General features: G+C 42.6%; 1 protein-coding gene across 1 annotated transcript in view; it reads left to right on the forward strand.

Annotated features, from left to right (window-relative positions):
• LOC143983217 (interleukin-1 receptor type 1-like) overlaps nucleotides 1-10,158 on the forward strand; it is an 80,312-nt gene extending 70,154 nt beyond the window's left edge. Inside the window, exons 10-11 of the mRNA XM_077482658.1 lie at nucleotides 1,412-1,573; nucleotides 6,001-10,158. Of these exons, the coding sequence (XP_077338784.1) occupies nucleotides 1,412-1,573; nucleotides 6,001-6,368 (530 nt within the window). The 3' untranslated portion in view covers nucleotides 6,369-10,158. The remainder of the gene's footprint in view (nucleotides 1-1,411; nucleotides 1,574-6,000) is intronic.
• The last annotated feature ends 2,459 nt before the right edge of the window (nucleotides 10,159-12,617 follow it).

The raw sequence follows: 12,617 nt of genomic DNA on the forward strand, positions 1-12,617 counted from the left end.
GTTGCCTGCAGACATTCATTATTGTACTGCTCTCCGGCCTTTTGTCTAGTGCTACAGCCGAATATTTCCAATTTTGAGTCATCAGTCCAGATCACCTACTGCCATTTTTCGGCACCCCATTTCCTATGTTTTTGTGTATAGTTGAGTCACTTAGCCTTGTTTTCATGTCAGAGGTATGGCTTTTTGGCTGTAATTCTTCCATGAAGACCACTTCTGGACAGAATTCTACAGAGAGTAGGTGGGTGTAGCTGGATCCCACTGGTTTCTGCCAGTTCTGTGCTGATGGCACTGCTGGACATGTCAAAGGGAAGTAAGCATGTTGTATCTTTCATCTGCTCATCAAGTTTCCTTGGCCGACCACTGTGTTTACGGTCCTTAATGTTGACTTTTTCTTTATGTGTCTTCAAAAGAGCTTGAACACATCTTGAAATCCCAGTTTGCTTTGAAATCTTTGCCAGGGAGACACCTTGCTAATGCAGTATAACTACCTTGTGTCTTGTTGCTGTGCTCAGTCTTGCCATGATGTATGACCTGTGACATTAAACTATCTCCATAACAAAAAAAACTGAAAAACCATTAGCTACACATACTGCAGCTGCTGGCTTTTCATAATAGGACTCTTACCTGTCCTGGAGTCCAGCGATGTCCGCACGGCAGCTGATGTTTCCATCAGCTGTCGAGTGCTGCTGCCGCCATTGCGAGTAAGGGTACCCGGCAGTGTAGCCTTTTCGGCTTCACACTGGGAACCCTACTGTGCATGCACAAGGCCCGCTCCTCTCTCCTACTGGCCAGGTGGCAGGGGAAGGAGGAGGGAGCCCCAGCTGTGAGGGCAATAGCCACGGCTGAGGCTCCTGGAAGTGGGAAAGAATACCATTCAAAGAAAAGTATCCTGTCCCCCCTTCCCCCCAAAAGGTGCCAAGTGTGGCACCAGAGGGGGGAGGAATCAGATGAGTGGAAGTTCCACTTTTGGGTGGAACTCCGCTTTAATTGCACAATTTTAGGCATCCTACGCATCTTTTTATGTTCCCGTTAATAACTGTGTTTAAACCGACGTATGAAATTGATGATCATTAGAACCTGCTTGGTATAATTGGTTAATCCTACACCTGAATTTAATCCAACAAAATCCCCGACTTTGTGCAAGTATAAGAATTGATGCTGGTTTGAAGCCAAAGAGTAGTCACACCAAATATTGATCTGATTTTCTTCTGTTTGCTCACTTTGCATTTTGTAAATTGATAAAAATATATTGCATCTGTGTTTTAGGATTTTTGACTGTTGTACTGTTGATTTATTGAATTCTAACAGGGAGCAAGTAACTAATGAGAAAAGCCACTTCATGTGATTCTGATTTGGAAACCTATCTAGCCATTACAACTTAATTAATTTACATTTTACATTATATTTACAGATGGCAAGTTGTATGATGCCTACATTATGTATCCAAAAAATGCCATAGGAAACTGTGCATATGACATGGACTTATTTGTGCTCAAGTTGCTTCCTGAAGTTCTTGAAAAGCAGTGTACTTATCAACTGTTTATTCTTGGAAGAGATGATTTACCTGGGCAAGGCAAGTGTCCTTAAAAAATATTCTCTGTGTTATATTGATTTCCACACACTGATAGTCACCCATTTGTTTCTTCTTTACTTTTGGCATTAGCTAAATGGACATTTTCTAAAAGTTTATATAGATAAGGTTTTGGATGGAAGAAACAAGCTATGGGGTTGATTCCAAAAAAATGTAGAGTACAAAATCTAGTGCAACTGTGCATGATAACAAATCAGCTTCTGACTTCAGCTTGTTCAACTATGTGACTTCACAGCTTATGTAATAGCCAGAAGCTGCTTTTCTTTAATGTTTATTGAGTAACAGGAATTCAGAAACTGCTGCCTACAGGAGTTTGAGACACTGGCAAGCAGAAAAAAAGTAAGCATGCTCAATATAACCCCTTCTCTACCCAGCATGCCTCGGTGTTTGCTAGTGTCCTAAGAGGTTGGACATCTTTTCTTTAGCCTTTTTTTTTTTTTCCTTGGTTACAAGATCCTTGTTTTACCACTGCAAGATTTCTTCCTCTGATTCATTCAAAATCCCTTGCTACAACACTGCTTGAGCTAGTCTCTACACAACAGCGTTCTGGATCAGCAGCTCCTTGGCACTATCTGTAGAGATCATACCCAAAACCAGCTGGACTGGATTGGTGAGGCTAGCCCAGAATATGACCTTTTGGTGCTGGGCTTAGCATTGTTGCCCTTCCCAGACCTTACGGTACTGTGTTAGCTGAAGAGAGCTTTCTGAGTTCAGAGCTGTGGCATAGCTCCAGATGTGACCCTGTCTTCGAAGACACACTTAGCCTTAAGTTTTAAGCTTGCCATACATGGATTGAAATTTGGCTTGTTCAGGAGGGACCAGCCAAATTTCGTTCCATGTATGGGCAGGCTGATTGTACCCAGGTCTATCCAGTGATCGACTTGGGTACAACCAGCCTGTTGGATTTTTCTACATACAATTACTGTCAATGGCTATAGCCACTAGCATTAATCATTGTATTCTGCCAGCCAGGAAGGCTCCCTGTGCTCTCTAATGACAAAATACAATAGGCATTTCCCTCATCAACACTAACTGTTAATGGGGAAATCAAGGGAGTGGTACAATGAAAGAAAATCGTATCATCTCGGCAGCTTAAGCCTTAGACAGGTTGGGGTGAAGCATCGGGAGCTAACTCACTATTGCACCATTTGGCATTGTTTGAAAATTCCACCACTGATCATTTATAGTTAAGGCTGAAATATTGCTTATGTAATTCATTGGGTAGAGTACTATGCGCATGCTCTTCACATTCTTTTTCCTGCCATTCAGCCTGGAGGTAGCATCATCTTGCTGCTGCCGCTGCTGCTGCTCCTGCTCTTGAAGCACTACATGCATCTCCACTCTATTTGACTGCCCACCTACGGTGACTGTGTCCCCTCCAGCCACAAGAAGCCCTCATCAGCACCAGCTGCCTGGGATTGGGAGTACTGGAAGCCTTGTCTCACTTGGGCCTAATTGCATTACTGCTATTCAGACACAACATGTCTTTGCTAAGACAGAGGACAGTCCTGTTGCCACAAGTGATTTGAACCCATACTCCCTCTAGTGGTTCAGGGGGCACTCATCCGGTATCCAGGGCCATCTTTAAGGCAGGGCAAAAGGGGCAGCTGCCAGGCGCCCTGTTATTGTTGTGGGGCCCAAAGCAGCTGCCTCATACTTGCCAACTATCCCAATTTACATTCCCTTGTCCCTTGAGGTTTTAGTCCTGTGCTGTGTCGCTCTGACCTAGTGTTGTGTACAGATGACTCACCTGCATACCCTGTGTTTACATGTAAATAACCCGGCATTCATATGTAAATAGCAGTGACACGCATATGTAATTAGCTGAGGCCAACTGCATTGATATGTAAATAAGGCAGCATTCATATGTATATCATGCCCCCCTGCAGTGAGGAGATGATGTGTGCTGTAACCTATAGCAACCAGTGAACAGTATTACTGTACAGTAATCTCTAGCAGCCAATCAACAAGCAGAAATCATGTGCTGTAACCTCTAGCAACTAATCAGTGAGCCTTAAGGAGTGCTGTAACCTCTAGCAACCAGTCAGTAAGCAGTAATGATATGCTGTAATCTCTGGCAACTAATCGCAATTGCTGCCTGATCTGATACAGTAAACTGATTTTAAGTCTAGTTGCTATTTATTGTATGTCTCAGAGAAGGTGGAGACTGAAATTGCCTGGGGGGAGGGGGGCCGTAAGAAAATTTTCGCCCAGGGCCCAATCAATATTAAAGACGGCCCTGCCGGTATCCTCAGAAGGATCCAACATGCATAATCCAGAACCTGGGATCTTTATTGTCATACTGTAGGTTCATCCTCCTCAGGGTCTAACTCTTCAGACGTGGCCGAGGCCTCCCCCTTGTCTACAGGATCCTTGCTTAAGAAGTTCACTTTTGTGAGGTGTTAATTCCTTCCTCATCTGTAAGGATTATTTTCCCTCCTTCATCCTTCTGCACTTGTAGGGTGTTGAGTGAACCCTCCCCCAGTGGTGCCCCCCTCCCAGTCCTTTTCAGACTTCCCTCCAAAGTTTGGAGCCTGGATGGAGAAGGATAATGTGATGATCTCTGTAGACCAAGAAGTTTTTGGTATTATCTGTTAGTCTGTTGAACTGAATGGGTGGTATCCCCCTCCCCCCCCCCCCCCCCGAAAGAACTCCACTTACTAGTGGGTCCCCATACCTAGTGCTTCACTTTGGCTCCTTTGAACAGACAGTTCCTGTTTTATCAGTTGACCCTTTTGTAACTTGATGCTCTAACCTGGTCCTTGCAGGACATCACTTATGTGTTGATGTGCTTTCTCACCTGGATTGGGCCTGGAGGCTTTCCCTGTGACAAGTCAAGTGCCTAGTCCCTTCTCACCAGATGACACAGAGTGTGCGATGCTTGGTTGCCTTATCTTTTTTTAGAGACAAAGTATTACCTTTTGGCTGGGCGGTCTTCATCTTCTGCTGGGAAGACAATTTTCCTGTGTTGGATTGTAGGCAGGCAGAGGACTCTGGAATCTTGCTGCTGGCATACCCTGAGGGGGGTAGGATACATCAATGGAGGATAAGTCCTTTTACTATGGCTGGCATGCAGCTTTTTGAGGAAGTTACTTTAGATTTCTTCCATGTCTCTGTCTCCAATGAAGTGGACATCCTCAGCAATGTGGCTAAGGTTTCTTGCCCTCATTCCTTGACTAAAGATGCTGCTTTGGGCCAAGACAAGGCAGATCATTTTGTTCTATAGGATCATGAACCCTGGATAAGTAGGCAAGTTGCAGAGTTCTTCTGTCATAATCAGGGATATCTGCAAGTGTTTTTGTGGATGGGTCCCTGCTCAACACTATGTGATCCAGAGTCCTGTGCATCAGTCTGAGTTGGGGTTTGTTTCCCCCCGACTACTCTTTTGTGGGTGTCTGCTCACTTTTCTCCCTCTTTAGAAAGTCTAACCTGAGCAAGAAGAGAGCTCTGCATGGGCTTTTGCTTCTTTTATAGCTACTTCCAGCAATCTTCCTGATGGTGGTAAAGATCCCTGAGATATGCAGTCCAGGCACATAATCATGCTAAGCAAATATCAGTTGGGGCAACTACTCATCCCACAATCCCTTTTGTTTGCCACACAAATATGATGTCACCTGTTACACTGATCACTAGAGGGACATGCGATGCATGGAAATGCAAGAGGGCACTGTACTTTACGATTGTAGTCCATATTGCTACATGTATTATATATTTCAATTTGCAATTTTAGTTACAGAATTTCTCTTCTATTCTTGAATTAGGCGTGATATACTCTGAGTATGTTTGAACAGAAATAGGTTGTCATAAGAGTATATATCATGCATAATGCTGTATACACACGAGCGGAATTTCTGGCGGAAAGTCAGACGGGAGCTTTTCATTGTATATTCCAATTGTATGTATGCTCCATCAGACTTTTTACGTCAAGAATTCTGACAGACCTAGAAAAAGAACATGTTCTAAATTTTTCCAACGGAACCAATTCCTATTGGGAAAACCACTCTTCTGTATGCTATTCCGACGCACCAAAAACGATGCATGCTCTGAAGCAAGTACGAGATGTAAGCTATTGGCTACTGGCTATTGAACTTCCTTTTTCTAGTCCTGTCGTACGAGTTGTACGTCACCGCATTCTTGACGGTCGGACTTTGGTGTGATCGTGTGTACGCAAGACAGTTTCAGCGGAATTCCGTTGGAAAAACCTTCAGAGTTTATTCCGACGGGAAAACCGATCGTGTGTACATGGCAATACTGTCAGCCATTTAGGTCTAAAATGACCTAATCTTCCAAATATTCAGAACTAAATACTACATAAAAACATTGATTCGTTAGCAGTGCCTGTTTATATTGTTATATTTAGCTTTTTATTTTTTTCTATATGAATAAAACCCCTTGTTATGTGATTACAGCAATTACAGACCTAGTTGATGAAGCCATTTCACAAAGCAGAAGACTGATCATTGTCCTGGGACAGGTTTTCAATGAAAGTAACCTTGGAGTAGACTTTGAACAAAAAATCGCCATGTATGATGCTTTGATTCGGAATGAAATAAAAGTAATACTGATTGAGATGGAAAAAATAACTGATTGCACTTTCATGCCAGAGTCCATTAAATATATCAGACAGAAACAAGGTGTTGTCCGATGGAAGGGAACTTTCACAGAAGCTTCACTATCTCCAAACACAAGGTTCTGGAAAAATATACGATACCGGATGCCTCCAGCTCCACGTCATTCTGACAAAGATTTGGATTACATACGCACAGAGAATTTATGACAATGATATGAACTAAGACAACGCTGACTTCAAGTTACACTATAAACGTACATTCATGAAGAATTCTTCAAAATATGGACACATTACTGAATACAGTATTAAACCTTTAACTGGCATTTATTAAAGCTTAAGTTTAGTAAAATACATTTTCTTTAAATCAGCATCAGGGATGGTACATTACGAATCAAGTGTCCCTTGTGCTCGTGATTGCTATGTTCATTGAAATGTTCAATCCTCTGCCCCCCTGGACACCCGCATAGCTGTGATCTTCCGGTGCTGCGGGGGTTAAGGCAAGCCACTGTACCTGTCACAAGCTCTCATCAAAAGTGCTGACTATGCCTGCCCTTTCTGCCTCTATGCTCCATTTAGAAAAGCTATACATTATCTTCCCGCAATGGACAGGTGGGTGAATGAAGGATACGTCTTCTAGAGTGCTTTTCATTGTGGGGAGTGATAGTATGTATTACATAGTTGGCACTTTTGAGTCTGTGACAGGTCCAGCAGCTCGAACTAACCCCTGCAGCATCAGAAGATCATAGCTGCGGGAGTATCCAGGGGGGGCAGAGGAATGAAGATTTCAGCAAACATAGCACCCATCAGCACAAAAATATTTAACTGAGCTTTAAGGATTAAAGACATTTTCATGTGACAATACTACAATACAACATTTTTAGATGCTATATTACTGTATATTATCAGTTCAGTAGAAAATGATACAAATGCAGCCATTGTATATCTACCTCCTTTAATTTACAGCTATACCTAAGCAAGTTTCTCATCTATCTCCAGTCAGTCATGGACCAGGTCACCACTGCTAAGTCCCATGCTGCTCAGAGCTGCTCACTGCAGCTAGCCAAGCTCCAGGCTTCATCAACTCTCCTTACTGTGAATATAGAAATGCAAGCTGCTCACAGTGGCAGCAACACTCCACCAGTTCCTCTCTTTTGATATGTTTGGCTCCCATCGGGGCCTAGTTGTACAGCTATTAATTGTAGTTAACATTATGATTAAATCTTAGTAGGCAGTGAAATCTCAGTGAAGAATGAATGGGTGGAGTGTCTCTGCCACTTGTTCAATAAAGTTTGAATGCGCATAAAATGGAATACATGAGCTTAGAAAGGCTGACATATTTTTTACATTACAGCTCAAAGTAGCTAAATAAGACAATTTATATATTGTTGCTGTTTTTGGCATCATCTACTACACTTATGCCTGTTGTTAAATGTTTAAAAATGTTACAATTTAACTGAAAGATGTCCAGCAAGCACCAATAAAACTCCCACATTTAGTATCCCTCATAGGCTCAGACAACTAGGCCGGGCACATAGGACAGCTCCAAGGTAGACAGGACTTGTATGGCTGATCTTAACAGAAACACTATGAAAATGTTGTGACATTGCTGCTTTCTCTGTTTTATTAATAGGAACTGGCAAGTGAATAACTGTTTTTTTTTTTCTGATAGTAAACGTTATATTCACTTAAATGGGCAGCAAAGTTTGATCTACTGCTACATAACTTTGGTAAAAATAAGTACAAATTGGTGACACCTGAAGTACTGACATCCTATCTAATTTCTTGAGACCCTAACATGCCAGAAAAGTACAAATACCCCCCAAATGACCCATTTGTAGAAAGAAGACATTCCAAGGTATTTAGAAAGATGCATGATGAGTTTTTTGAAATTTTCATTTTTGTCCTACAAAAAAAAGAAAAAAGATCCTGGCTCCCATCATAATGGTGAGTTGGTAGAAGCACCGAAGGGTGGCGGAAGGAGGTCATCCCCTCTTGCCTCCCGTAAGAACGATCAAGCAGTGGAATAGCCACTATGATCATTCTTATGGCGTAGGGAATCGCCAACTGAAAAAGCTGATATCTGAATGATGCCTGTAGCTGCAGGCATCATTCAGATATCCCTGCACAAAGTCCAGGACGTCATATGACGGCAGGCGGGAAGTGGTTAAAACACTTTTTTTAACACAAAGTTGTCCATTTATACAATATTTCTAACACATAGCATGTACGTACCAAAAATGACACCCCAAAATAGATTCTCCTACTCCTCTCGAGTACGGCGATACCACATGTGTGAGACTTCCCCAGCCTGGCCACATACAGAGGCCGAGTACAGCCGAGTATGGCTGAGCACAGCTGAGCATGGCCAGGTATGGCTGGGTACGGCTGGGTATTGCAGGGTATCACCGAGTATGACTAGGTATGGCAGAGTATGGCTGGGTATCACAGAGTATGGCTGGGTATTGCATAGCATGGCTGAGTATTGCATAGTATGGCTGGGTATTGCATAGTATGGCTGGGTATTGCAGAGTATGGCTGGGTATTGCAGAGTATGGCTGGGTATTGCAGGGTAGGGTAGGGCATTGCAGAGTATGGCAGGGTATGGCAGAGTATTGCAGGGTATGGAAGAGTATTGCAGGGTATGGCAGAGTATAGAAGAGTATTGCAGTGTATGGCAGGGTATTGCGGGGTATTGCAGGGTATTGCAGAGTATTGTAGGGCATGGCAGGGTATTGCAGAGTATTGCAGGGTATTGCAGAGTATTTCAGGGTATGGCAGGGTATTGCAGGGTATAGCAGAGTATTGCAGGGTATTGCAGGGTATGGCTGAGCATGGAGGGATGGCTGAGCATGGAAGGATGAATGGCTGGATGTGACTGCAATTGTCACTGAGCAGCGCTGTGGGCACTACATCTGACAGGCGGTCAGTTTTCATCTGATCCCCCATGGAGGAGAAGGAGGCTCGGACAGGTCCATCCCTGCACAGTGAACAGAGATGGACTTGTCACCCGCCGGCTCAGCGGGGATCAACAGAGCGATCCCTGCTGAGCAAGCGGAGTCTGCCAAAACAGACAGCCCCATCTGAAAGGGTCCTATTACTGTTAAGTTTGTCATCACAACATAATACATTTTTACTAATAATCATTAAAGTGGTATTAAACCCAACACCAAAAAGGTAATATATTGCAGCTTACCAATCATTAGATGTGATGACTGCAGGCTTTTTTCTCCTCTGTTTTCACCTGACGACCTGACCAGTAACACACCTCCTGTATTAGGGGGCCTACACTCTGGATGAATAGGGACACGTTTGGACAGCAGCATTGTCAGTCTGGGGGGAGGGGAGTATCAGATAAATTAGCAGATTCAAATACACTATCAAATGGAAGCCAAACTCCAGCTCACATTGCAGTTACACAGTTATACAGTTATAGCAACAGTTTTATTTCTTATGGGGTAAAGGTTTTACATGAATAAATAAAATCTGATCATTGTAAGCACTCCTGTCAGGGGTAAATGGCTTGTCGCAACACTCTAACTTTTATATTTGAAGAACAATTTGCTCTGTTGAAAAATTGCTGGCTGGATTACCAGATGAAAATAAAGGAAAGAAAGCTTAAAAAAACAAAGAAAAAACAAACAAACAAATGCTGCCATCACATCTAAGAATATGTAAGCTGCAATATAACAAAATGTTTGCTTTTGGGTTTAATACCGCTTTTTGTCTGATAACCCATGACTTAAAGGGTGCTGTAACTGTACATGGACTATTTGAAGTATTTTGTAATATGTAAAACATAGGTAGACCATTATGCAGGGCTTAACTGTTTTGCAGGATGTAAATAATTCTTAACGTTCAGTAGCTTTATGATTCTGTGAGCATTTTACTTGCATGTTGCATATGTTGTCTGATTTAAGTTCCTCCTGTCCAAACAGTGCTGGCAACTGGTAGTTTCATTGTATCATGAATCTCAAAAAAATACATGATTTTCAGTAAACACTTTGTTGTGCTGTGCTTACTAATGTCTTTAACTATATTGTTTTGTACTGCCATGTGTATACACTAAATACCTACTTCACCCAAACCGAAATATGAATCACTGGGTAACCATAGTGAGGTTGATTCATACACTGTATTTCAATGTAAAAGGTGAATGCATGGAGAAAAAGCCAGTATATTGATCTGCAAGTTCATTAACCGGTTCCCGACTGGCACACGCCGATGTACGTTGGCAGAATGGCATGGCTGGGCAAATGGGCGTACCTGTACATCCCTTTGAATTTGCCGCCATGCCATCGCGCGTGCGCCGGCTGAGAGCTCCGTGAGTCGGGTCTCGGGTATCCCCGCGGACATCAAGTCTGCGGAAATACGTGCGATAGTCTCACGGAGAGGAAGAGCGTGTGATGCTAATGTAAACAAGCATCTCCCCGTCCTGCCTAGTGACAGTGTCACTGATCATAGCTCCTTTTAATCGGGAGCTATGATCAGTGATGTGTCACAGCTAGCCCATCCCCCCTACAGTTAGAACACATCCCTAGGACACACTTAACCCCTATAGTGCCACCTAGTGTTAACCCCTTCACTGCCAGTCACATTTACACACTAATCAATGCAATTTTAATCGCACTGATCGCTGTATAAATGTGAATGGTCCCAAAATCGCGCCAAAATTGTCCAACGTGTCCGCCATAATGTCACAGTCATAATAAAAATCGCTGATCGCCGCCATTACTAGTTAAAAAAAATATTAATAAAAATGCCATAAAACAATACCCTATTTTGTAGATGCTATTACTTTTGCGCAAACCAATCAATAAATGCTTCTTGTGATTTTTTTTAACCAAAAATATGTAGAAGAATACGTATTGGCCTAAACTGAGGCAAAACATTTTTTTTTTATGTATTTTTGGGGGATATATATTATAGCAAAAAGCAAAATAAAAGCGTTTTTTTTTCAAAATTTACACTTTTTTTTGTTTATAGCACAAAAAATAAAAACCGCAGAGGTGATCAAATACCACCAAATGAAAGCTCTACTTGTGGGGAAAAAAAAGACATAAATTTTGCTTGGGAGCTACGACTGCGCAATTGTCAGTTAAAACGAAGCAGTGCCGAATCACAAAAAGTGCTCCGGTCTTTGCCTACAAAAATGGTCCGGGGCTTTAGTAGTTAAAGACACAACAAAGCATAGTAACTATGCCACAATTAACAATCAATTGTAGTGCAAAGTGGATTTGCTTTTAGTAACTCAACCCCAGAGTTACAAAGAGATCTTTGAAGTGTAGCATAAACTTTATAAAATAAGTGCTAAAAATGATTAAAATTAAAGGGATATCAAGGGTTAATTCCTTCTTCAAAAACGACCATTGTGTAAGGAATATTTTTCTTTTTTGTTTGCAGTTAGGTCAAAGCCCGGCTTAACTTTCAAAATCAGCTAAATGCATTTCATGTTCATTAAAGCAAAAGGTGTGCAATGTTTTACAGTTTGTTTTCTTTAGAATGGAGTAATTGTAAAAAAAAAAAAAAAAAAAAAAAAAACCTGTACCCTGTCAGAATGCTGTAGAGAAAGACCCTTGATATGTGTGAAAGTGGTGGTCTTGTCATGAACTAAAAACGTGCTGGTTGCTCGATGGTCCCTGGACTTAAATGGTGTTGTTTTAGTGTCCACCAGGGGATGTCACCCAGCAGTCGCCAAGCCCAGTAATTAGGCACTAGTGCTTGAACCTGCTACCCACCGTGCCCACCATTTCTGACCTGTCTTGTTCTCTTTTACTTTGTACTCCTACCGGATTCCCCTTCTCATCTCAGGGGCGGATCCAGAGCTTAGTCTCGGAAGGTGCACTGTCAGAAAATTTTGCGGCAATTTCTTGGGGCAATGGCTGGTGTTAGCGCTTCAATCATCACAGCGCCATGATTAATATAGTGTCAGGAGGATTGAAACGCATTATTTCTATTATTACATTGTAATATAAAATTGAATCGTTCAGCTCACCATAATGTAGAGTCAGTGAGAGCCCTGAGCGTGTCACTTTTCACGTCGCCTGCCACCAGATGCAGAGTGTCACTTGCTATGTCGCCTGCCATCAGATGCAACGTGTCACTTGCTACGTTGCCTGCCACCAGATGCAGCATGTCACTTGCCACATCGCCTGCCACCAGATGCAGCATGTCTCTTGCCACGTCGCCTGCCACCAGATGCAGTGTGTCACTTGCTACTTTGCCTGCCACCAGATGCAGCATGTCACTTGCCACCATTGGCTGCCACCAAATGCAGATTGTCACTTGCCATGTCACTTGCCACATCCCCTGCCACCAGATGTGAATTGTCACTTGCGGCTGAGCAAGAAGACAGGTGTTGTCAGGAAGCCGCTGCTCATCTGAATATGTGACTGAATGGACGTTTCGTCGCGGCCATCTTGGTACACCCCCACTTGTCTGCAGTAAGCCTAGAGTTAG

The sequence above is a fragment of the Lithobates pipiens genome, unplaced genomic scaffold (genome assembly GCF_037356315.1).
Source record: "Lithobates pipiens isolate NorthernLeopardFrog02 unplaced genomic scaffold, aLitPip1_a1.2 Scaffold_16, whole genome shotgun sequence".
NCBI classification, from domain to species: Eukaryota; Metazoa; Chordata; class Amphibia; order Anura; family Ranidae; genus Lithobates; species Lithobates pipiens.